This window comes from Tinamus guttatus, unplaced genomic scaffold (assembly GCF_059628265.1).
Source record: "Tinamus guttatus ecotype Peru unplaced genomic scaffold, ASM5962826v1 Tinamus_guttatus_pri_ptg000453l, whole genome shotgun sequence".
Classification (NCBI taxonomy): Eukaryota; Metazoa; Chordata; class Aves; order Tinamiformes; family Tinamidae; genus Tinamus; species Tinamus guttatus.
Window position 1 is genome coordinate 14239 of NW_028288987.1, and position 25026 is coordinate 39264.

General features: G+C 62.2%; 1 protein-coding gene and 1 long non-coding RNA gene across 2 annotated transcripts in view; both read left to right on the forward strand.

Moving 5' to 3' along the window:
- DHX16 (DEAH-box helicase 16) overlaps positions 1-24640 on the forward strand; it is a 36830-nt gene extending 12190 nt beyond the window's left edge. The window contains exons 9-19 of the mRNA XM_088532079.1: positions 1988-2198; positions 2973-3071; positions 3952-4104; positions 5061-5201; positions 9484-9646; positions 14112-14230; positions 14321-14388; positions 17247-17409; positions 20283-20444; positions 22939-23112; positions 24512-24640. Coding sequence (XP_088388205.1) covers positions 1988-2198; positions 2973-3071; positions 3952-4104; positions 5061-5201; positions 9484-9646; positions 14112-14230; positions 14321-14388; positions 17247-17409; positions 20283-20444; positions 22939-23112; positions 24512-24640 — 1582 coding nt within the window. The remainder of the gene's footprint in view (positions 1-1987; positions 2199-2972; positions 3072-3951; positions 4105-5060; positions 5202-9483; positions 9647-14111; positions 14231-14320; positions 14389-17246; positions 17410-20282; positions 20445-22938; positions 23113-24511) is intronic.
- LOC148593147 (uncharacterized) lies at positions 3195-3524 on the forward strand. The gene is made up of 2 exons (XR_015913797.1): positions 3195-3244; positions 3470-3524. It is a non-coding gene; the product is annotated as an uncharacterized LOC148593147 (long non-coding RNA).
- Positions 24641-25026: the final 386 nt, after the last annotated feature.

A 25026-nucleotide genomic window follows, 5' to 3' on the forward strand; every position in this document is an offset into this window, starting at 1 on the left:
TGTTCTCCTGATGTTCTCATGATGTCTCCATGTTCTCATGATGTTCTCGCGATGTCCCCGTGTTCTCCTGATGTTCTCCTGATGTTCTCATGATGTTCTCACGATGTCCCCGCGGTGTCCCCGCAGCGTCATCATGGTGGACGAGGCCCACGAGCGCACCCTGCACACCGACATGTCCCTATGGTGTCCCCATGGCCATTCCCATGACATCTCCATGATGTCCCCATGTTCTCATGATGTTCTCACGATGTCCCTATGTTCTCCTGATGTTCTCATGATGTTCTCACGATGTCCCCGCGGTGTCCCCGCGGTGTCCCCGCAGCGTCATCATGGTGGACGAGGCCCACGAGCGCACCCTGCACACCAGCGTGTCCCTATGGTGTCCCCATGGTGTCCCCATGGCCATTCCCATGACATCTCCATGATGTCCCCATGTTCTCATGATGTTCTCACGATGTCCCTATGTTCTCCTGATGTTCTCCTGATGTTCTCACGATGTCCCCGCGGTGTCCCCGCGGTGTCCCCGCAGTGTCATCATGGTGGACGAGGCCCACGAGCGCACCCTGCACACCGACGTGTCCCTAGGGTGTCCCCATGGTGTCCCCATGGCCATTCCCATGACATCTCCATGATGTCCCCATGTTCTCATGATGTTCTCACGATGTCCCTATGTTCTCATGATGTTCTCATGATGTTCTCACCATGTCCCCGCGGTGTCCCCTCGGTGTCCCCGCAGCGTCATCATGGTGGACGAGGCCCACGAGCGCACCCTGCACACCGATGTGTCCCTATGCTGTCCTCATGGTGTCCCCATGGCCATTCCCATGACATCTCCATGGTGTTCCCATGTTCTCATGATGTTCTCACGATGTCCCCATGATCTCATGATGTTCTCATGATGTTTTCCTGATGTTCTCACGATGTTCTCACGATGTCCCCGCGGTGTCCCCGCGGTGTCCCCGCAGCGTCATCATGGTGGACGAGGCCCACGAGCGCACCCTGCACACCGACGTGTCCCCACGGTGTCCCCATGGTGTCCCCATGGCCATTCCCATGATATCTCCATGGTGTCCCCATGATGTCATGATGTTCTCATGATGTCTCCATGTTCTCCTGATGTTCTCCTGATGTTCTCCTGATGTTCTCATGATGTCCCCATGTTCTCGTGATGTTCTCATGATGTTCTCACGATGTCCCCATGTTCTCATGATGTTCTCACGATGTCCCTATGTTCTCCTGATGTTCTCCTGATGTTCTCATGATGTTCTCACGATGTCCCCGCGGTGTCCCCGCAGTGTCATCATGGTGGACGAGGCCCACGAGCGCACCTTGCACACCAGCGTGTCCCTATGGTGTCCCCATGGTGTCCCCATGGCCATTCCCATGACATCTCCATGGTGTTCCCATGTTCTCATGATGTTCTCACGATGTCCCCATGATCTCATGATGTTCTCACGATGTCCCCATTTTCTCCTGATGTTCTCCTGATGTTCTCACGATGTCCCCGCGGTGTCCCCGCGGTGTCCCCGCAGTGTCATCATGGTGGACGAGGCCCACGAGCGCACCCTGCACACCGACGTGTCCCCACGGTGTCCCCATGGTGTCCCCATGGCCATTCCCATGACATCTCCATGATGTCCCCATGTTCTCATGATGTTCTCGCGATGTCCCTGTGTTCTCCTGATGTTCTCCTGATGTTCTCATGATGTTCTCACGATGTCCCTATGTTCTCCTGATGTTCTCCTGATGTTCTCACGATGTCCCCGCGGTGTCCCCGCGGTGTCCCCGCAGCGTCATCATGGTGGACAAGGCCCACGAGCGCACCCTGCACACCGACATGTCCCTATGGTGTCCCCATGGCCATTCCCATGACATCTCCATGATGTCCCCATGTTCTCATGATGTTCTCACGATGTCCCTATGTTCTCCTGATGTTCTCCTGATGTTCTCCTGATGTTCTCACCATGTCCCCGCGGTGTCCCTGCAGTGTCATCATGGTGGACGAGGCCCACGAGCGCACCCTGCACACCGACGTGCTCTTCGGCCTGGTCAAGGACGTGGCCCGTTTCCGTCCCCAGCTCAAGGTGCTGGTGGCCTCGGCCACCCTGGACACCGGCCGCTTCTCGGCCTTCTTCGATGACGCCCCCGTGTTCCGCATCCCCGGGCGCCGCTTCCCCGTCGACATCTACTACACCAAGGTGACACCGCGGGGACAATGGGGACAATGGGGACAATGGGGGCATTGGGGACAATGGGGGCATTGGGGACATGGGGGCAATGGGGACAAAGGGGAGGTTGGGGACATGGGGACCTTGGGGACATAGGGGGCAATGGCAACAATGGCAATGTTGGGGACAGTAGGGATGTTGGGGACATTGGGGGCACTGGGGACAATGGGGAGGTTGGGGGCAGTGGGGACAATGGGGGCAATGGGAGCGTTGGGGACATTGGGGACATGGGTAATGGGGTATTTGGGACAGTGGGGACATGGGGGGCATTGGGGACACTGGGGACAGTGGGGGAGTTGGGGACAACGGGGGTATTCGGGACCGTGGGGACATTGGGGACAACGGGGATGTTGGAGACATGGTGGGACATGGGGGACATGGCAGACACGGGATAATGGGGACATGGGGACCTTGGGGGACATTGGGGACACTGGGGACATTGGGGGTGTGGGGGACATGGGGACGTGGGGAACATGGGAGGACATGGGGGGACATTGGGGGACATGGAGGGACCTTGGGGGACATTGGGGACACTGGGGACATTGGGGGTGTGGGGGACATGGGGGACATGGGGACGTGGGGGACATTGGGGGACATGGGGGGACATGGACAATACGGAGGGAGATGGGGACATAGCGGGGACACGGAGGGACATGGGGGGACACAGGGGGTAACGGGAGGCTGTGGGGGGGTGCGTGGCGCGCCAGGTGTCCCCGATGTCCCCAATGTCCCCAATGTCCCCAGGCGCCCGAGGCCGACTACCTGGAGGCGGCGGTGGTGTCGGTGCTGCAGATCCACGCGACGCAGCCGCCCGGGGACATCCTGGTCTTCCTCACGGGGCAGGTGCGGTCCAGGTGTCCCCAATGTCCCCAGGGTGTCCCCAACGTCCACAGGGTGTCCCCAGGGTGTCCCAATGTCCCCAGGGTGTCCCCAGGGTGTCCCCAACGTCCCCAGGGTGTCCCCAGATCCACGCGACGCAGCCGCCCGGGGACATCCTGGTCTTCCTCACGGGGCAGGTGCGGGTGTCCCCAACGTCCCCAGGGTGTCACCAACGTCCCCAGCGTGTCCCCAGGATGTGCGCAGTGTCCCCAGGGTGTCACCAACATCCCCAGGGTGTCCCCAGGGTGTCATCAACGTTCCCAGCATGTCCCCAGGATGTCCGCAGTGTCCTCAGAGTGTCCCCAGTGTGTCCCCAACGCCCCCAATGTCCCCGATGTCCCCAACGTCCCCAATGTCCCCAGGAGGAGATCGAGGCGTGCGTGGAGCTGCTCCAGGAGCGCTGCCGCCGCCTGGGCTCCTGGGTGTCCCCAATGTCCCCAACGTCCCCATGTCCCTGATGTCCCCGATGTCCCCAACGTGTCCCCATGTCCCCAATGTCCCCAGGAGGAGATCGAGGCGTGCGTGGAGCTGCTCCAGGAGCGCTGCCGCCGCCTGGGCTCCTGGGTGTCCCCCATGTCCCCGATGTCCCCGATGTCCCCAATGTCCCCAACGCCCCCGATGTCCCCAACATCCCCGATGTCCCCAATGTCCCCAACGTGTCCCCGTGTCCCCAGGAGGAGATCGAGGCGTGCGTGGAGCTGCTCCAGGAGCGCTGCCGCCGCCTGGGCTCCTGGGTGTCCCCCATGTCCCCGATGTCCCCGATGTCCCCAATGTCCCCAACGCCCCCGATGTCCCCAACATCCCCGATGTCCCCAATGTCCCCAACGTGTCCCCGTGTCCCCAGGAGGAGATCGAGGCGTGCGTGGAGCTGCTCCAGGAGCGCTGCCGCCGCCTGGGCTCGCGCCTGCCGGAGCTGCTGGTGCTGCCCGTGTACGCGGCGCTGCCGGCCGACATGCAGGCGCGCATCTTCCAGCCCACGCCGCCCGGCGCCCGCAAGGTGCGCCGGCCCTTTAAGGGCGCCCCGGGGGGCGGGGCCTGCCGCGGGAGGGGGCGGGGCCTCCCTGGGGGCGGGGCTGGGGCGGGAGGGGGCTCCTGCGGGAGGGGATGGGGCCTCCCTGGGGGCGGGGCGGGGACGGGGGTGGGAGGGGGCGGGGCCTCCCTGTGGGCGGGGCAGAGTCTCCCGCGGGGCCTCCCTGGGGGCGGGGCGGGGGCGGGGCCTCCCGTTGGGGCGGGGCCTTTAATGGCACGGGGGGGGCGGTGGAGTCTCACGGGGGCGGAGCCTCACGGGGGGCGGGGCTCGGCCCCGGGCTTGGGGGAGAGCTCAGAGACCAAGGGGGTGGGGCCATATGGAGGGGGTGGGGCCAGGTGGGCGGCGCCTGGTGGCTTTGGGTGGAGCTTAAGGGAGGGAGGAGCTTGAAGAGGTGGAGCCTCTTGTGGGAGGAGCTTTAAGGGGCGGGGCCTATTGAGAAGGGTCTTCTGGGGGAGGAGGCTCAAGGGGGAGGACCCTCAAGAGGTGGGGCCTCTTGTGGGAGGGGCTTTAAAGGGCGGAGCCTATTGGGAAGGGGCTTCTGGGGGTGGCGCCTCTTGTGGGAGGGGCTTCTGGGGGAGGAGGCTCAAGGGGGAGGACCCTCAAGGGGCGGGGCCTCTTGTGGGAGGGGCTTTAAAGGGCGGGGGCTCTTGTGGCGGGCTTTAAGGGGTGGAGTCTATTGGGAAGGGGCTGCTGGGGGCGGAGCCTATTGGGGAGGAGCTTTAAGGGCCAGAGCCTCTTGTGGGAGGAGCTTCTGGAGGAGGAGGCTCAAGAGGTAGGGCCCTCAAGGGGCGGAGCCTCTTGTGGGAGGAGCTTCTGGTTTAGCGGCTCCCGGGGCGGGGGGGAGGACCCTCAAGGGGCGGGGCTCCGGGCTGAGGGGGCGGGGCCGGGCAGGGGGCGGGGCCTGCCACGCCCCTCCCCTGCAGGTGGTGGTGGCCACCAACATCGCGGAGACGTCGGTGACCATCGAGGGCATCGTCTACGTGCTGGACCCCGGCTTCTGCAAGCAGAAGAGCTACAACGCGCGCAGCGGCATGGAGGCGCTCGTGGTGACGCCCTGCTCGCGGGTGCGTCACCCGGCGTCACCCCGCGTCACCCCGTGTCACCCTGAAGCACCTGGTGTCACCCCTTGGGTCACCCGGTGTCACCCCGTGTCACCCCGCAGCCCCCGGTGTCACCCCTTGGGTCACCCCGCGTCACCCGGTGTCACCCCACGTCGCCCCGTGTCACCCTGAAGCACCTGGTGTCACCCCTTGGGTCACCCGGTGTCACCCCGTGTCACCCCGCAGCCCCCGGTGTCACCCCTTGGGTCACCCCGCGTCACCCGGTGTCACCCCACGTCGCCCCGTGTCACCCTGAAGCACCTGGTGTCACCCCTTGGGTCACCCGGTGTCACCCCGCGTCACCCCGCAGCCCCCGGTGTCACCCCTTGGGTCACCTCGCGTCACCCCGCGTCACCCGGCGTCACCCCACGTCGCCCCGCGTCACCCTGAAGCACCTGGTGTCACCCCTTGGGTCACCCGGTGTCACCCCGCGTCACCCCGCAGCCCCCGGTGTCACCCCTTGGGTCACCCCGCGTCACCCGGTGTCACCCCGCATCACCCCGTGTCACCCTGAAGCACCTGGTGTCACCCCTTGGGTCACCTGGCACCACCCCATGTCACCCCGCGTCACCCCGCGTCACCCCGCAGCCCCCGGTGTCACCCCTTGGGTCACCCGGTGTCACCCTGTGTCACCCCGCAGCCCCCGGTGTCACCCTTTGGGTCACCTGGCACCACCCCTTGTCACCCAGTGTCACCCCATGGGTCACTTGGTGTCACCCCGTGTCACCCCGCAGCCCCCGGTGTCACCCCTTGGGTCAACTGGCACTGCCCCCTGTCACCCTGCAACACCTGGTGTCACCCCTTGGGTCAGCTGGCACCTCCCCCTGTCACCCAATGTCACCCCTTGGGTCACCCGTTGTCACCCCGTGTCACTCCGCAGCACCTGGTGTCACCCAGTGTCACCCCATGGGTCACCTGGCATCACCTCGTGTCACCCCGCGTCACCCCACAGCCCCCGGTGTCACCCCTTGGGTCACCCGGTGTCACCCCGTGTCACTCTGCAGCACCTGGTGTCACCCAGTGTCACCCCTTGGGTCACCTGGCACCGCCCCCTGTCAGCCTGTGTCACCCCGCAGCACCTGGTGTCACCCAGTGTCACCCCATGGGTCACCTGGCTCCACCCTGTGTCACCCCATGTCACCCTGCAGCCCCTGGTGTCACCCAGTGTCACCCCTTGGGTCACCCAGCTCCACCCCGTGTCACCCTGCAGCTCCCGGTGTCACATGGTGTCACCCGGTGTCACCCCTTGGGTCACCCAGCACCACCCTGTGTCACCCGGCATCACCCATGTGTCCCCTCCATGTCCCCTCCATGTCCCAATGTCCCCCATGTCCCCATGTCCCTTTATCACTTGTGTGTCCCCATGTCCCCCATGTCCCCCATGTGTCCCCATGTCCCTTTATCACTTGTGTGTCCCCATGTCCCCCATGTCCCCATGTCCCCCATGTGTCCCCATGTCCCTTTATCACTTGCATGTCCCCACGTCCCCCCTGTATCCCAATGCCACCCGTGTCCCTATGTCCCTTTTTCACTTGCATGTCCCCATGTCCCCTCCGTGTCCCAATGTCCCCAATGTCCCCCCTGTGCCCATATCCCTTCATCACTTGCATGTCCCCATGTCCCCTCCATGTTCCCATGTCCCCGTGTCCCCCTGTGCCCATATCCCTTCATCACTTGCATGTCCCCATGTCCCCTCCATGTCCCCATGTCCCTGTGTCCCCCTGTGCCCCATGTCCCCCCGTGTCCCTGTGTCCCCCCGTGTCCCCATATCCCCATGTTCCCCCGTGTCCCTTGTGTCCCCCTGTGTCCCCATGTCCCATTATCACTTGCATGTCCCCACGTCCCCTTCATGTCCCCATGTCCCCTCCATGTCTCCATGTCCCCTCTGTGTCCCCGTGTCCCCCTGTGTCCCCATGTCCCTTTATCACTTGTGTGTCCCTGTGTCCCCCCGTGTCCCCATGTCCCATTATCACTTGCATGTCCCCATGTCCCCTCCATGTTCCCATGTCCCCGTGTCCCCCTGTGCCCCATGTCCCTTTATCACTTGCATGTCCCCACGTCCCCTCCGTGTCCCAATGTCCCCTCCATGTCCCCATGTCCCCCATGTCCCCATGTCCCTCCATGTCCCCATGTCCCCCGTGTCCCCCATGTGTCCCCGTGTCCCTCCATGTCCCCATGTCCCCTGTGTCCCCATGTCCCCTCCATGTCCCCATGTCCCCCATGTCCCCACGTCCCCTCCATGTCCCCATGTCCTCTCCATGTCCCCACGTCCCCTCCATGTCCCCATGTCCCCCGTGTCCCCCATGTGTCCCCGTGTCCCTCCATGTCCCCATGTCCCCTGTGTCCCCATGTCCCCTCCATGTCCCCATGTCCCCCATGTCCCCATGTCCCTCCATGTCCCCATGTCCCCCGTGTCCCCCATGTGTCCCCGTGTCCCTCCATGTCCCCATGTCCCCTGTGTCCCCATGTCCCCTCCATGTCCCCATGTCCCCCATGTCCCCACGTCCCCTCCATGTCCCCATGTCCTCTCCATGTCCCCACGTCCCCTCCATGTCCCCATGTCCCCCGTGTCCCCCATGTGTCCCCGTGTCCCTCCATGTCCCCATGTCCCCTGTGTCCCCATGTCCCCTCCATGTCCCCATGTCCCCCATGTCCCCACGTCCCCTCCATGTCCCCATGTCCCCCGTGTCCCCCATGTGTCCCTGTGTCCCTCCATGTCCCCATGTCCCCTGTGTCCCCATGTCCCCTCTGTGTCCCCATGTCCCCTGTGTCCCCATGTCCCCTCCACGTCCCCACGTCCCCTCCGTGTCCCCATGTCCCCCATGTCCCCATGTCCCCTCCGTGTCCCCACGTCCCCTCCATGTCCCCATGTCCCTGTGTCCCCCTGTGCCCCATGTCCCTCCGTGTCCCTGTGTCCCCCCCATGTCCCCATATTCCCATGTGCCCTTGTGTCCCCATGTCCCATTATCACTTGCATGTCCCCACGTCCCCTCCATGTCCCCACGTCCCCTCCATGTCCCCATGTCCCCCATGTCCCCATGTCCCTTTATCACTTGTGTGTCCCCATGTCCCCCATGTCCCCATGTCCTCTCCGTGTCCCCATGTCCCATTATCACTTGCATGTCCCCATGTCCCCACGTCCCCTCCACGTCCCCACGTCCCCTCCATGTCCCCGTGTCCCCTCCATGTCCCCATGTCCCCACGTCCCCTCCATGTCCCCATGTCCCCATGTCCCCATGTCCCCTCCATGTCCCCACGTCCCCTCCGTGTCCCCACGTCCCCTCCATGTCCCCACGTCCCCATGTCCCCACGTCCCCTCCATGTCCCCGTGTCCCCTCCGTGTCCCCACGTCCCCTCCATGTCCCCACGTCCCCTCCATGTCCCCATGTCCCCATGTCCCCACGTCCCCTCCATGTCCCCGTGTCCCCTCCGTGTCCCCACGTCCCCTCCACGTCCCCACGTCCCCTCCATGTCCCCACGTCCCCTCCGTGTCCCCATGTCCCCATGTCCCCATGTCCCCACGTCCCCTCCATGTCCCCATGTCCCCCGTGTCCCCCATGTGTCCCCGTGTCCCTCCATGTCCCCATGTCCCCTCCATGTCCCCATGTCCCCTGTGTCCCCGTGTCCCCTCCACGTCCCCACGTCCCCTCCATGTCCCCACGTCCCCCATGTCCCCCATGCGTCGCCATGTCCCATTATCACTTGCATGTCCCCATGTCCTCTCCATGTCCCCACGTCCCCTCCATGTCCCCATGTCCCCCGTGTCCCCCATGTGTCCCTGTGTCCCTCCATGTCCCCATGTCCCCTGTGTCCCCATGTCCCCCATGTCCCCATGTTCCCTCCATGTCCCCACGTCCCCTCCATGTCCCCATGTCCCCGTGTCCCCCTCTGCCCCATGTCCCTCCGTGTCCCTGTGTCCCCCCCATGTCCCAATATTCCCATGTGCCCTTGTGTCCCCATGTCCCATTATCACTTGCATGTCCCCACATCCCCTCCGTGTCCCCACGTCCCCTCCGTGTCCCCGTGTCCCCTCCATGTCCCCATGTCCCCACGTCCCCTCCATGTCCCCACGTCCCCTCCATGTCCCCATGTCCCCATGTCCCCACGTCCCCTCCGTGTCCCCACGTCCCCTCCATGTCCCCGTGTCCCCTCCATGTCCCCACGTCCCCTCCGTGTCCCCATGTCCCCATGTCCCCACGTCCCCTCCGTGTCCCCACGTCCCCTCCATGTCCCCGTGTCCCCGCAGGCCTCGGCCAACCAGCGCGCGGGCCGCGCGGGCCGCGTGGCTCCCGGGAAGTGTTTCCGGCTCTACACGGCCTGGGCCTTCCGGCACGAGCTGGAGGAGACGGCGGTGCCGGAGATCCAGAGGAGCGACCTGGGCGGGCTGGTCCTGCTGCTGAAGAGCCTGGGTGAGCGTTGGGGACAATGGGGACAATGGGGACAATGGGGACACTGGGGACATTGGGGACATTGGGGACAATGGGGACATCATTGGGGACATTGGGGACATTGGGGACATTGGGGACATTGGGGACAGCGAGCTGGGCGGGCTGGTCCTGCTGCTGAAGAGCCTGGGTGAGCGTTGGGGACAATGGGGACAATGGGGACATTGGGGACATTGGGGACAGCGAGCTGGGCGGGCTGGTCCTGCTGCTGAAGAGCCTGGGTGAGCGTTGGGGACAATGGGGACAATGGGGACATTGGGGACATTGGGGACAGCGAGCTGGGCGGGCTGGTCCTGCTGCTGAAGAGCCTGGGTGAGTGTTGGGGACAATGGGGACATTGGGGACATTGGGGACATTGGGGACAGCGACCTGGGCAGGCTGGTCCTGCTGCTGAAGAGCCTGGGTGAGTGTTGGGGACAATGGGGACATTGGGGACACTGGGGACATCATTGGGGACATTGGGGACAATGGGGACATTGGGGACATTGGGGACATTGGGGACAGCGACCTGGGCGGGCTGGTCCTGCTGCTCAAGAGCCTGGGTGAGCACTGGGGACAATGGGGACATCATTGAGGACAATGGGGACAAGAGCCTGGGTGAGCATTGGGGACATTGGGGACATCATTGGGGACGTTGGGGACAGCGAGCTGGGCGGCCTGGTCCTGCTGCTGAAGAGCCTGGGTGAGCACTGGGGACATTGGGGACATTGGGGACATTGGGGACATTGGGGACAGCGACCTGGGCGGGCTGGTCCTGCTGCTCAAGAGCCTGGGTGAGCACTGGGGACATTGGGGACATCATTGGGGACAATGGGGACAGCGAGCTGGGCGGCCTGGTCCTGCTGCTGAAGAGCCTGGGTGAGCACTGGGGACACTGGGGACATCATTGGGGACAATGGGGACAAGAGCCTGGGTGAGCATTGGGGACATTGGGGACATCATTGGGGACATTGGGGACATTGGGGACAGCGAGCTGGGCGGGCTGGTCCTGCTGCTGAAGAGCCTGGGTGAGCACTGGGGACATTGGGGACATTGGGGACATTGGGGACAATGGGGACATTGGGGACAGCGAGCTGGGCGGGCTGGTCCTGCTGCTGAAGAGCCTGGGTGAGCATTGGGGACAATGGGGACAATGGGGACATTGGGGACAATGGGGACATCATTGGGGACATTGGGGACATTGGGGACATTGGGGACAGCGACCTGGGCGGGCTGGTCCTGCTGCTGAAGAGCCTGGGTGAGCGTTGGGGACAATGGGGACATCATTGGGGACATTGGGGACATTGGGGACATTGGGAACAGCGACCTGGGCGGGCTGGTCCTGCTGCTCAAGAGCCTGGGTGAGTGTTGGGGACAATGGGGACAATGGGGACAATGGGGACACTGGGGACATTGGGGACATTGGGGACAGCGAGCTGGGCGGGCTGGTCCTGCTGCTGAAGAGCCTGGGTGAGTGTTGGGGACAATGGGGACATCATTGGGGACATTGGGGACAGCGAGCTGGGCGGCCTGGTCCTGCTGCTCAAGAGCCTGGGTGAGCATTGGGGACACTGGGGACAATGGGGACATTGGGGACAGCGAGCTGGGCGGCCTGGTCCTGCTGCTGAAGAGCCTGGGTGAGCACTGGGGACACTGGGGACATCATTGGGGACAATGGGGACAAGAGCCTGGGTGAGCATTGGGGACATTGGGGACATCATTGGGGACATTGGGGACATTGGGGACAGCAAGCTGGGCGGCCTGGTCCTGCTGCTGAAGAGCCTGGGTGAGCACTGGGAACAATGGGGACATTGGGGACAAGAGCCTGGGTGAGCACTGGGGACATTGGGGACATTGGGGACAGCGAGCTGGGCGGCCTGGTCCTGCTGCTCAAGAGCCTGGGTGAGCAATGGGGACATTGGGGACATTGGGGACATTGGGGACAGCGAGCTGGGCGGCCTCGTGCTGCTGCTCAAGAGCCTGGGTGAGCACTGGGGACATTGGGGACATTGGGGACATCATTGGGGACATTGGGGACAGCGACCTGGGCGGCCTCGTCCTGCTCCTGAAGAGCCTGGGTGAGCCCTTGGGGACATTGGGGACATTGGGGACAACGAGCTGGGCGGCCTGGTCCTGCTGCTAAAGAGCCTGGGTGAGCCCTTGGGGACATTGGGGACATCATTGGGGACATTGGGGACAGCGACCTGGGCGGCCTCGTCCTCCTCCTCAAGAGCCTTGGGGACATTTCAGGGGCCACTGGGGCATCTCAGGGGACATTGGGGCATTTCTGGACCTGGGGACAATGGGGACATCATTGAGGACAATGGGGACAAGAGCCTGGGTGAGCATTGGGGACATTGGGGACATCATTGGGGACGTTGGGGACAGCGAGCTGGGCGGCCTGGTCCTGCTGCTGAAGAGCCTGGGTGAGCACTGGGGACATTGGGGACATTGGGGACATTGGGGACATTGGGGACAGCGACCTGGGCGGGCTGGTCCTGCTGCTCAAGAGCCTGGGTGAGCACTGGGGACATTGGGGACATCATTGGGGACAATGGGGACAGCGAGCTGGGCGGCCTGGTCCTGCTGCTGAAGAGCCTGGGTGAGCACTGGGGACATTGGGGACATCATTGGGGACATTGGGGACATTGGGGACAGCGAGCTGGGCGGGCTGGTCCTGCTGCTGAAGAGCCTGGGTGAGCACTGGGGACATTGGGGACATTGGGGACATTGGGGACAATGGGGACATAGGGGACAGCGAGCTGGGCGGGCTGGTCCTGCTGCTGAAGAGCCTGGGTGAGCATTGGGGACAATGGGGACAATGGGGACATTGGGGACAATGGGGACATCATTGGGGACATTGGGGACATTGGGGACATTGGGGACAGCGACCTGGGCGGGCTGGTCCTGCTGCTGAAGAGCCTGGGTGAGCGTTGGGGACAATGGGGACATCATTGGGGACATTGGGGACATTGGGGACATTGGGAACAGCGACCTGGGCGGGCTGGTCCTGCTGCTCAAGAGCCTGGGTGAGTGTTGGGGACAATGGGGACAATGGGGACAATGGGGACACTGGGGACATTGGGGACATTGGGGACAGCGAGCTGGGCGGGCTGGTCCTGCTGCTGAAGAGCCTGGGTGAGTGTTGGGGACAATGGGGACATCATTGGGGACATTGGGGACAGCGAGCTGGGCGGCCTGGTCCTGCTGCTCAAGAGCCTGGGTGAGCATTGGGGACACTGGGGACAATGGGGACATTGGGGACAGCGAGCTGGGCGGCCTGGTCCTGCTGCTGAAGAGCCTGGGTGAGCACTGGGGACACTGGGGACATCATTGGGGACAATGGGGACAAGAGCCTGGGTGAGCATTGGGGACATTGGGGACATCATTGGGGACATTGGGGACATTGGGGACAGCAAGCTGGGCGGCCTGGTCCTGCTGCTGAAGAGCCTGGGTGAGCACTGGGAACAATGGGGACATTGGGGACAAGAGCCTGGGTGAGCACTGGGGACATTGGGGACATTGGGGACAGCGAGCTGGGCGGCCTGGTCCTGCTGCTCAAGAGCCTGGGTGAGCAATGGGGACATTGGGGACATTGGGGACATTGGGGACAGCGAGCTGGGCGGCCTCGTGCTGCTGCTCAAGAGCCTGGGTGAGCACTGGGGACATTGGGGACATTGGGGACATCATTGGGGACATTGGGGACAGCGACCTGGGCGGCCTCGTCCTGCTCCTGAAGAGCCTGGGTGAGCCCTTGGGGACATTGGGGACATTGGGGACAACGAGCTGGGCGGCCTGGTCCTGCTGCTAAAGAGCCTGGGTGAGCCCTTGGGGACATTGGGGACATCATTGGGGACATTGGGGACAGCGACCTGGGCGGCCTCGTCCTCCTCCTCAAGAGCCTTGGGGACATTTCAGGGGCCACTGGGGCATCTCAGGGGACATTGGGGCATTTCTGGACCATAGGGACATCTCATGGGGACGTTGGCGCACCCAGGGGGACTTCGGGCCGTCTTGGGGTAATGGGGACATCTTGAGGAGCATGGGAACATCTTGGGGACATCTCAGGGGACATTGGGGCATTTGGGGGCACCTCGCGTTGTCTCAGGGGCCATAGGGACATCTTGGGGACCCTAGGGACATCTTGGGGACATCTCAGGGGACATTGGGGCATCTTGGGGGACCTCGCGTTGTCTCAGGGGCCATAGGGACGTCTTAGGGACCATAGGGACATCTTGGGGACCCTAGGGACATCTTGGGGACATCTCAGGGGCCATTGGGGCTCCTCAGGGTCCATTGGGGCACCTCAGAGGACACAGGGTCACCTCAGGGGACCTTGGGGCACCTGAGGGGCCTTCTCGGCGGTGCCGGCCGCGTCCTGAGGACCCTTGGGTGGCCCCGGGGTGGCGGCCACCCCCGGGTGACGCCGCGGTGACGTCCCCGTCCCCAGGCATCAACGACCTCATCCACTTCGACTTCCTGGACCCGCCGCCCCACGAGACGCTGGTGCTGGCGCTGGAGCAGCTCTACGCGTTGGGCGCCCTCAACCACCTGGGCGAGCTCACCACGGTACCGGGGCCACCGCGCGGGGACGCGCGTGTCACCGTCCCCCGCGCGTCCCCAGCCCTCCTCACCGTGTCCCCTTCCCGCTGTCCCCAGCTGGGCCGGCGCATGGCGGAGCTGCCCGTGGAGCCCATGTTGGCCAAGATGATCCTGGCGTCGGAGCAGTGAGTGGCCCCTGCGCGCGTCACCTGCCACCCCGTCCCCGGGGTGACGTCCCCACCTCCAGGGTGACGCGGTGACGTCCCCGGCCCCACATTGTTGGCCCTGTCCCCGGGGTGCCCCGGTGACGTCCCTGTCCCCACATGAGGCTACATGGAGAAGGTGCTCCTGATGCCATGGCCATCCCTACGGTGAGGTCCCCATCGCTGTGTTGATGTCCCCATGCCCAGGGTTGACGTCCCCATCACCCAAGTTGATGTCCCCGTTGCCTTATTGATGTCCCCGTTGCCTTATTGATGTCCCCATGCCTTCGATGGATGTCCCCATCCCTTAGGTTGACGTCCCATCCCTAGGTTGATGTCCCCGTTGCCATGTTGAGGTCCCCATTGCCATGTTGACGTTGCTGTGTTGAAGTCCCCATCCTCTAGATTGATGTCCCCAGCCCTGTGTTGACGTCCCCATCCCCTAGGTTGACATCCCCATTGCTGTGTTGATGTCCCCATCTGTTAGGTTGACGTCCCTGTTGCCGTGTTGACATCCCCATACCCTCGGTTGATGTCCCCATCTATTCGGTTGCTGTCCCCATTGCCGCGTTGCCGTCCCCGCGCCCTCAGTTGCTGTCCCCATCCCATAGGTTGATGTCCCCATTGCCGCGTTGATGTCCCCATGCCCTTGATTGACGCCCCCATGCCCTTGGTTGACGTCCCCATCCCGTAGGTTGACATTCCCATTGCCGCGTTGACATCCCCATTGCCGCGTTGATGTCCCCATGCCCTTGGTTGAAGGCCCCATCCCATAGGTTGCCGTCCCCATCCCATCATTTGATGTCCCCATGCCCTCGGTTGACGTCCCCATCCTGTAGGTTGATGTCCCCATTGCTGCATTGACATCCCCATTGCCACGTTGACATCCCCGTGACCTCGGTTGACGTCCCCATCCCATAGGTTGACGTCCCTATTGCCACGTTGATGTCCCCATGCCGTTGGTTGACGTCCCCATCCTATAGGTTGATGTCCCCATTGCCACGTTGATGTCCCCATCCCATAGGTTGACATCCCCATCCCATCTATTGATGTCCCCATGCCCTTGGTTGATGTCCCCATCCTGTAGGTTGCCGTCCCCATTGCCACATTGCCGTCCCCATGCCCTTGGTTGACGTCCCCATCCCATAGGTTGACGTCCCCATTGCCATGTTGATGTCCCCGTGACCTCGGTTGACGTCCCCATCCCATAGGTTGATGTCCCCATTGTCGCATTGACATCCCCATTGCCACGTTGATGTCCCCATGCCCTTGATTGACGTCCCCATCCCATAGGTTGACATCCCCATCCCATAGGTGGACATCCCCATTGCCATGTTGATGTCCCCATGCCCTCGGTTGATGTCCCCATGCCCTTGGTTGACGTCCCCATCCCGTAGGTTGACGTCCCCATTGCCACGTTGATGTCCCCATGCCCTTGGTTGACGTCCCCATCCTGTAGGTTGACGTCCCCATCCCATAGGTTGACGTCCCAATTGCTGCTTTGATGTCCCCATGCCCTTGGTTGCCGTCCCCATCCCGTCTATTGATGTCCCCATGCCCTTGGTTGATGTCCCCATCCTGTAGGTTGCCGTCCCCATGCCCTTGGTTGACATCCCCATCCCGTAGGTTGACGCCCTCATCCCATAGGTTGATGTCCCAATTCTGCATTGATGTCCCCATTGCCATGTTGATGTCCCCATGCCCTTGCTTGATGTCCCCATGCCCTTGGTTGACGTCCCCATCCCATAGGTTGACATCCCCATTCCATCTATTGATGTCCCCATTGCTGCGTTGATGTTCCCATCCCCTAGGTTGACGTCCCATCCCATAGGTTGACGTCCCAATTGCTGCTTTGATGTCCCCATGCCCTCGGTTGACGTCCCCATGCCCTTGGTTGACGTCCCCATTGCCGCGTTCCCCTCCCCGTTGCCACGTTGACGTCCCCACGCCCTCGGTTGACATCCCCATCCCATAGGTTGACGTCCCCATCCTGTAGGTTGATGTCCCCATTGCCACATTGCCGTCCCCATGCCCTTGATTGATGTCCCCGTGACCTCGGTTGACATCCCCGTTGCCGCGTAACCGTCCCCATTGCCACGTTGATGTCCCCATGCCCTTGGTTGACGTCCCCATCCCGTCTATTGACGTCCCCATTGCCACGTTGATGTCCCCATGCCCTTGGTTGACTTCCCCATCCCTTCTATTGATGTCCCCATGCCCTTCGTTGACATCCCCATCCCATAGGTTGACATCCCCATGCTGTCTATTGATGTCCCCATTGCCGTGTTGATGTCCCCATCCCGTAGCTTGATGTCCCCATGCCCTCGGTTGACGTCCCCATTGCCGCGTTACCATCCCCATTGCCACGTTGATGTCCCCATGCCCTTGGTTGCCGTCCCCACCCCGTCTATTGATGTCCCCATTGCTGCGTTGATGTCCCCATCCCGTAGGTTGCCGTCCCCATTCCCGCGTTCCCGTCCCCATTGCCACGTTGATGTCCCCATGCCCTTGGTTGACATCCCCATCCTGTAGGTTGACACCCCCCATCCCATAGGTTGACGTCCCAATTCTCCATTGATGTCCCCATTGCCATGTTGATGTCCCCATGCCCTTGGTTGATGTCCCCATGCCCTTGGTTGATATCCCCATGCCCTTGGTTGACATCCCCATCCCATAGGTTGATGCCCCCATCCATTAGGTTGATGTCCCCATGCCCTTGGTTGACGTCCGCATTGCCGCGTTCCCGTCCCCATTGCCACGTTGATGTCCCCATGCCCTCGGTTGACGTCCCCACGCCCTCGGTTGCCGTCCCCGCCACGCGGTGACACCCGCGTCCCCAGGTACGGCTGCACGGAGGAGGTGCTCTCGGTGGCGGCCATGCTGTCGGTGAACAACGCCGTGTTCTACCGGCCCAAGGACAAGGTGGTCCACGCGGACAACGCGCGCATGAACTTCCACGTGCCGGGGGGCGACCACCTGGTGCTGCTCAACGTCTACAGCCAGGCACGGAGCGGGAGCGCCCGGAACGCCGGGAATGCCGGGAACGCCGGGAACGCCGCGGGGATCGCGGCCGGGGGGAATGGGGGTGGAAATTGGGGTATGGGGGGGAAATAGGGGGGAAATTGGGGTCTGGGAGGAGAAATGGGGGGAATTGGGGTCTGCGGGGGGAAATTGGATGGAAATTGGGGTCTGGGGGGCAATTGGGGTCTGGGGGGGAAATAGGGGGAAAATTGGGGTCTGGGAGGGTAAATGGGGGGAATTGGGGTCTGGGGGGGAAATTGGATGGAAATCGGGGTCTGTGGAGGGGAAATTGGGGTCTGGGGGGGGAAATAGGGGGGAAATTGGGGTCTGGGAGGGGAAATTGGGGGGAAATTGGGGTCTGGGAGGGAAATTGGGGTCTGCGGGGGAAAATTGGGGGGAAATTGGGGTATGGGAGGGGAAATTGGGGGGAAATTGGGGTCTAGGGGGGAAATTGGGGTCTGTGGGGGGAAATAGGGGGGAAATTGGGGTATGGGAGGGGAAATTGGGGGGAAATTGGGGTCTGAAGGGTGGAATCAGGGGGAAATTGGGATCTGAAGGGCGGAATCAAGGGGAAATTGGGGTCTTGGGGGAAATAGGGGGAAATCAGGGTCTGGGAGGGGAAATTGGGGGGAAATTGGGATCTTGGGGAGGGAATAGGGAGAGAAATTGGGGTCTGTGGGGGAAATAGAGGGGAACAGGGGTCTGGGAGGGGAAATTGGGGAGAATTGGGATCTGGAGGGGGGAATCGGGGCCAAGGGGGGAATAGGGGGGAAATTGGGATCTGGGAGGGGAGAAATCGGGGGGAAATTGGGATCTGGGGGGGAAATCAGGGGGAAATCGGGGTCTGGGGGGACTTTGGGGGTGCCTTGTGTCAATGTGGGGTCTGGGAGGTCCAGGGGGAGAATGAGGGGGACGGGACAATGGAGGGGCTGTTGGAGGCAGGTGCTGACCAGGTCCCTGTGTCCCTTGTCCCTGTGTCCCCTGTCCCTGTGTCCCCTGCTGTTCCGGTGTCCTGTGTTGCTGCCTGGTGTCCCCATCTCCATGTCACTGTGTCCGATGTCCCCACGTCATCGTACCCAACATCTTGTCATCGTGCCCCACGTCATCGTACCCACCATCTCCACCCCATCGTACCCACCATCTCCACGTCATCGCACCCACCATCTCCATGTCATCGTACCCACCATCTCCATGTGGTTGTACCCACCATCTCCATGCCATGGTACCCACCATCTCCACCCCATCACACCCACCATCTCTGCACCATCGTACCCACCATCTCCACATCATTGGACCCACCATCTCCACCCCATCATACCCAATATCTCCATGTCATTGTACCCACCATCTCCACGCCATCGTACCCACCATCTCCACGTCATCGTACCCACCATCTCCATGTCATCACACCCACCATCTCCACGTCATCGTGCCCACCATCTCCACATCATTGTACCCAACATCTCCACACCATCGTACCCACCATCTCCACGCCATCTTGTCCAACATCTTGTCATCGTACCCACCATCTGCATGTCATCGTACCCACCATCTCCACGTCATTGTACCCACCATCTGCATGTCATCGTACCCACCATCTCCACACCATCGTACCCACCATCTCCACGTCATCTTGTCCAACATCTTGTCATCGTACCCACCATCTCCACCCCATCATACCCACCATCTCCCCATCATTGTACCCACCATCTCCACATTATCGTGGCCACCATCTCCACCCCATCATACCCACCATCTCCCCATCATTGTACCCACCATCTCCACATTATCGCGGCCACCATCTCCACGTCATCGTACCCAACATCTCCCCATCATTGTACCCACCATCTCCACGTTATCATACTCAACATCTTCATGTCATCCAACCCACCATCTCCACGTTATCGTACCCATCATCTCCCCATCATTGGACCCACCATCTCCACGTTATCGCGCCCACCATCTCCCCATCATTGTGCCCACCATCTCCATGTCATTGGACCCACCATCTCCACGTCATCGTGCCCACCATCTCCACATCATTGTACCCAACATCTCCACACCATCGTGCCTACCATCTCCACGCCATCTTGTCATCATGCCCACCATCTGCATGTCATCGTACCCACCATGTCCACACCATCGTACCCACCATCTCCACGTCATTGTACCCACCATCTCCACGTTATCGCGCCCACCATCTCCCCATCATTGGACCCACCATCTCCACGTCATTGGACCCACCATCTCCATGTGGTTGTACCCACCATCTCCACCCCATCGTACCCACCATCTCCCCATCATCGGACCCACCATCTCCACGTCATTGGACCCACCATCTCCACGTCGTTGGACCCACCATCTCCACGTCGTTGGACCCACCATCTCCATGTGGTTGTACCCACCATCTCCATGTCATTGTACCCACCATCTCTCCATCGTTGTACCCACCATCTCCCCATCATTGGACCCACCATCTCCACGTCGTTGGACCCACCATCTCCATGTGGTTGTACCCACCATCTCCACACCATCGTACCCACCATCTCCATGTCATTGTACCCACCATCTCCACGTTATCGCGCCCACCATCTCCCCATCATTGGACCCACCATCTCCACGTCATTGTACCCACCATCTCCCCATCATTGTACCCACCGTCTCCACACCATCGTACCCACCATCTCCCCATCATTGTACCCACCATCTCCACGCCATCTTGTCCAACATCTTGTCATCATGCCCACCATCTCCATACCATCGTACCCACCATCTCCCCATCATTGGACCCACCATCTCCCCATCATTGTGCCCACCATCTCCACGCCATCTTGTCCCCCTGTCACCGGTGGCAGTGGGTGGAGAGCGGCTACTCGGTGCAGTGGTGCTACGAGAACTTCGTGCAGCTGCGGTCGCTGCGGCGGGCGCGCGCCGTGCGCGAGCAGCTCCAGGGCCTCATGGAGCGCGTGGAGCTGCTGCCCTCGTCCTGCCAGGGCGACCTGCGCCAGGTCCGCAAGGTGGGAGCCCCGAACGCGCCCGAAAACGCCCCGAACGCGCCCAAAAACACCCCAAATGCGCCCAAAATCACCCCAAACGCGCCCAAAACCACCCCGAACGCACCCAAAAACACCCCAGGCTGACCCAAAATCATCCCAAACGCACCCAAAACCACCCCAGACAGAGCCAAAATCACCCCAAAACGCCCCAGAAAGGCCCCAAAATGCCCCAGAAATGCCCCAGAATCACCCCAAACTCACCCCAAATCCCCCCAAAACACCCCGGAAATGCCCCAAACCGACCCCAAATCACCCCAAAACGCCCCAGAGACGCCCCAAAACGCCCCAGAAATGCCCCAGAATCACCCCAAACTCACCCAAAACGCCCCCCAAAACACCCCGGAAATGCCCCAGAATCACTAGAAACTCACCTGAAACCACCCCAAACTGACCCCAAATCACCCCAGACTGACCCCAAAGCACCCCAAAACGGCACAGAAATGCCGCAAATCAGCGCAAACTGACCCAAACATCCCAGAAACGCCCCCAAATCACCCCCAAATCACCTGAAACCTCCCCAAACTGACCCCAAATCACCCCAGACTGACCCCAAATCACCTCAAAACGCCACAGGAATGCCCCAAATCACCCCAAACTGACCCAAACATCCCAGAAATGCCCCCAAATCACCCGAAACCTCCCCAAACTGACCCCAAATTACCCCAAAATGCCCCCGAAACACCCCAAACTGACCCAAATCACCCCAAAATGCCCCAGAAATGCCCCAAATCACCCCAAACTCACCTGAAACCACCCCAGACTGACCCAAAATCACCCCCAAATGCCCCAGAAATGCCCCAGAAACACCCCCAAATCACCCAAAAATGCCCCCAAATCGCCCCAAACTCACCCGAAACCACCCCAAACTGACCCAAACACCCCACAAATCACCCCAAAACTCCCCAGGAATGCCCCAAAATCACCCCAAACTGACCAAAAACCACCCCAAAATCTCCTCAATATGAGCCAAAACTCCCCAAACTTACCAAAAATGCCCCCAAATCACCTCAAGTCATCCCAAACTGACCCAAAATGACGCCAAACTGACCCAAAACCACCCTCAAATCACTCCAAATGAACTCAAAACACCCTAGAATTACCCAAAACCACCCCAAGCTGCCCCAAAATCACCGCAAACTGACCCAAAATGCTCCAGAAATGCCCCAAATCAACCCAAACTGATCCCAAATCGCCTCAAAATCACCCCAAACTGACCCAAAACACCCCAAATCACCCAAAGTGCTCTAAAATCACCTCCAACCAGCCCAAAACCACCTCAAACCGACCCAAAATGATCCCAAACTGTCCCCCACCCCGTGACCTTGTGTCCCCCCTTCATGTCCTGCCCAGGTGTCCCCCTCCTCCATGTCCCCCTGGGTGTCACTCTGGGTGTCCCCCGGGTGTCCCCATGTCCCCCTGTGTCCCACGGGTGTCCTCATATCCCACCCCCACCATGACCCTGTGTCCCCCTGGGTGTCACCCTGGGTGTCCCCTTGTCCCCTGGGTGTCCCCATGGTGCCCCCCCGGGTGTCCCCCCACCATGACCCTGTGTCCCCGTGGATGTCACCCTGGGTGTCCCCTTGTCCCCTGGGTGTCCCCATGTCCCCCCCACCATGACCCTGTGTCCCCCTGGATGTCCCTGTGTCCCCCTGGGTGTTCCCTTGAGTGTCCCATGTCCCTGTGTCCCCCCCCATGACCCCATGTCCCCCCAGTGTCCCCATAGTGTCCCCCAGGACCCCATGGTGTCCCCCTGGGTGTCACTCTGGGTGTCCCCTTGTTCCCTGGGTGTCCCCCTGGATGTCCCTGTGTCCCCCTGGGTGTTCCCTTGGGTGTCCCCCAGGTGTCCCTGTGTCCCCTCCCATGACCCCATGCCCCCGCAACGTCCCCAGTGTCCCCATAGTGTCCCCCAGGTCCCCATGGTGTCCCCTTGGGTGTCCCCATTGTCCCTGTGTCCCATGGGTGTCCTCATATCTCCCCCCCCCCCCCACCATGACCCTGTGTCCCCCTGGATGTCCCTGTGTCCCCCGGGTGTCACCCTGGGTACCCCCTTGTCCCCTGGGTGTCCCCATGTCCCCCTCGGGTGTCCCCCTGGATGTCCCTGTGTCCCCCCGGGTGTTCCCTTGAGTGTCCCCTGGGTGTCCCTGTGTCCCCCCCATGACCTCCATGTCCCCCCAACATCCCCATTGTCCCCATGGCGTCCCCCTGGGTGTCCCCATGTCCCCCTGTGTCCCATGGGTGTCCTCGTATCCCGCCCCCACCATGACCCTGTGTCCCCCTGGGTGTCACTCTGGGTGTCCCCTTGTCCCCTGGGTGTCCCCATGTCCCCCCCCACCATGACCGGGTGTTCCCTTGGGTGTCCCCCGGGTGTCCCCGTGTCCCTCCCCCCATGTCCCCCCAATGTCCCCATAGCGTCCCCCATGTCCCCATTGTCCCCATTGTCCCCGTGTCCCCCCAGGCCATCACCGCCGGCTACTTCTACCACGCGGCGCGGCTGACGCGGGGCGGCTACCGCACGGTGAAGCAGCAGCACACGGTGTTCGTACACCCCAACAGCTGCCTGTTCGAGCAACAGCCGCGCTGGGTGCTCTACCACGAGCTGGTGTTCACCACCAAGGAGTTCATGCGCCAGGTGGGGACACTGGGGACATGGGGACATCGGGGACACCATGGGGACATTGGGGACACCATGGGGACATTGGGGACACCATGGGGACACTATGGGAACATGGGGATGTTGGGGACACAATGGGGACAGCCGCGCTGGGTGCTCTACCACGAGCTGGTGTTCACCACCAAGGAGTTCTTGCGCCAGGTGGGGACACTGGGGACATGGGGACATTGGGGACACCATGGGGACACTGGGGACACCATGGGGACACTATGGGAACATGGGGACGTTGGGGACACAATGGGGACAGCCGCGCTGGGTGCTCTACCACGAGCTGGTGTTCACCACCAAGGAGTTCATGCGTCAGGTGGGGACACTGGGGACATGGGGACATCGGGGACACCTTGGGGACATTGGGGAAACGGGGACGTTGGGGACACAATGGGGACATGGGGGGACAGGGACATGGGGGACATGGAAATGGGGACATGAAAATGGGGACACCCATTGGGACATTGGGGATGTTGGGGACACTATGGGAACGTGGGGACATGGGGACACCATGGGGACACTGGGGACACCATGGGGACATGGGGACACTATGGCAACATGGAGACCTTGGGGACACAATGAGGACATTGGGGATGTGGGAACATGGGGACATGGGGACACCGGGACATGGGGACATTGGGGACACTATGGGGACACTATGGGAACATGGGGACGTTGGGGACACAATGGGGACATTGGGGACACCATGGGGACACTACGGGAACATGGGGACGTTGGGGACACAATGGGGACATGGGGCCATTGGGGATGTGGGAACACAGGGGGACACAGGGACACCATGGGGACATTGGAGACATGGGGACACCATGGGGACATGGGGGGCATTGCAGGGATGTGGGGACACCATGGGGACATTGCAAGGACATGGGGACACCATGGGGACATGGGGGGACAGGGACATGGGGGCAGCAGGGCACATCACAGGGACATGGGGGGCATTGCAGGGATGTGGGGACATCATGGGGACATTGCAGGGATGTGGGGACATGGTGGGGACATGGGACATCATGGGGACGTGGGGACATGGTGGGGACGGCCCCTGCGGAGCCGGGTGTCACGGTGGGGTCCCCATGGGGACACCGGCGACACCGGAGCCCCACAGCGCGACCTGGTCCCGGTGTCACTCAGGCCGAGGGGACAGCGACGGCGGGGACGGTGACGGGGGCTCCCCGTGTCACCCGGGAGCAGGGCGACAAGAGGGACCCTATGGGGGGACCCACGTCCCGGTGCCACCGCGTCCCCCGCGGGCAGCAGGGGCCGGGGACCCCCGTTCCGCCCGGTGATGGTGACGGTGACAGTGACGGTGACGGTGACAATGATGGTGACAATGACGGTGACGTCCCCGCAGGTCATCGAGATCGAGAGCGGGTGGCTGCTCGAGGTGGCCCCCCACTACTACCAGGCCAAGGAGCTGGAGGACGCGGCCGCCCGCAAGATGCCCAAGGGCGCCGGGAAGAGCCGCCAGGAGCTGGGCTGAGGGGGGACACGGGGACACGGGACACGGGGACATGGGACATGGGGACATGGGGACACGGGACATGGGGACACGGGGACACGGGACACGGGACACGGGGACACGGGGACATGGGACACGGGACACGGGGACACGGGGACATGAGGACATGGGGACACGGGGACATGGGGACACGGGACACGGGACACGGGGACACGGGGACACGGGGCACGGGACACGGGACACGGGGACATGGGACACGGGACACGGGACATGGGACATGGGGACATGGGGACCCAAGACACAGGGACACAGGGACACGGTGGCCTCGGGCCCCCAGTACAGACGCGGTGGCCAAGGGGCGGCTCCCAGGGCTGCCCGGACGCCTGGGCCCCTTCGTGTCCCCATCC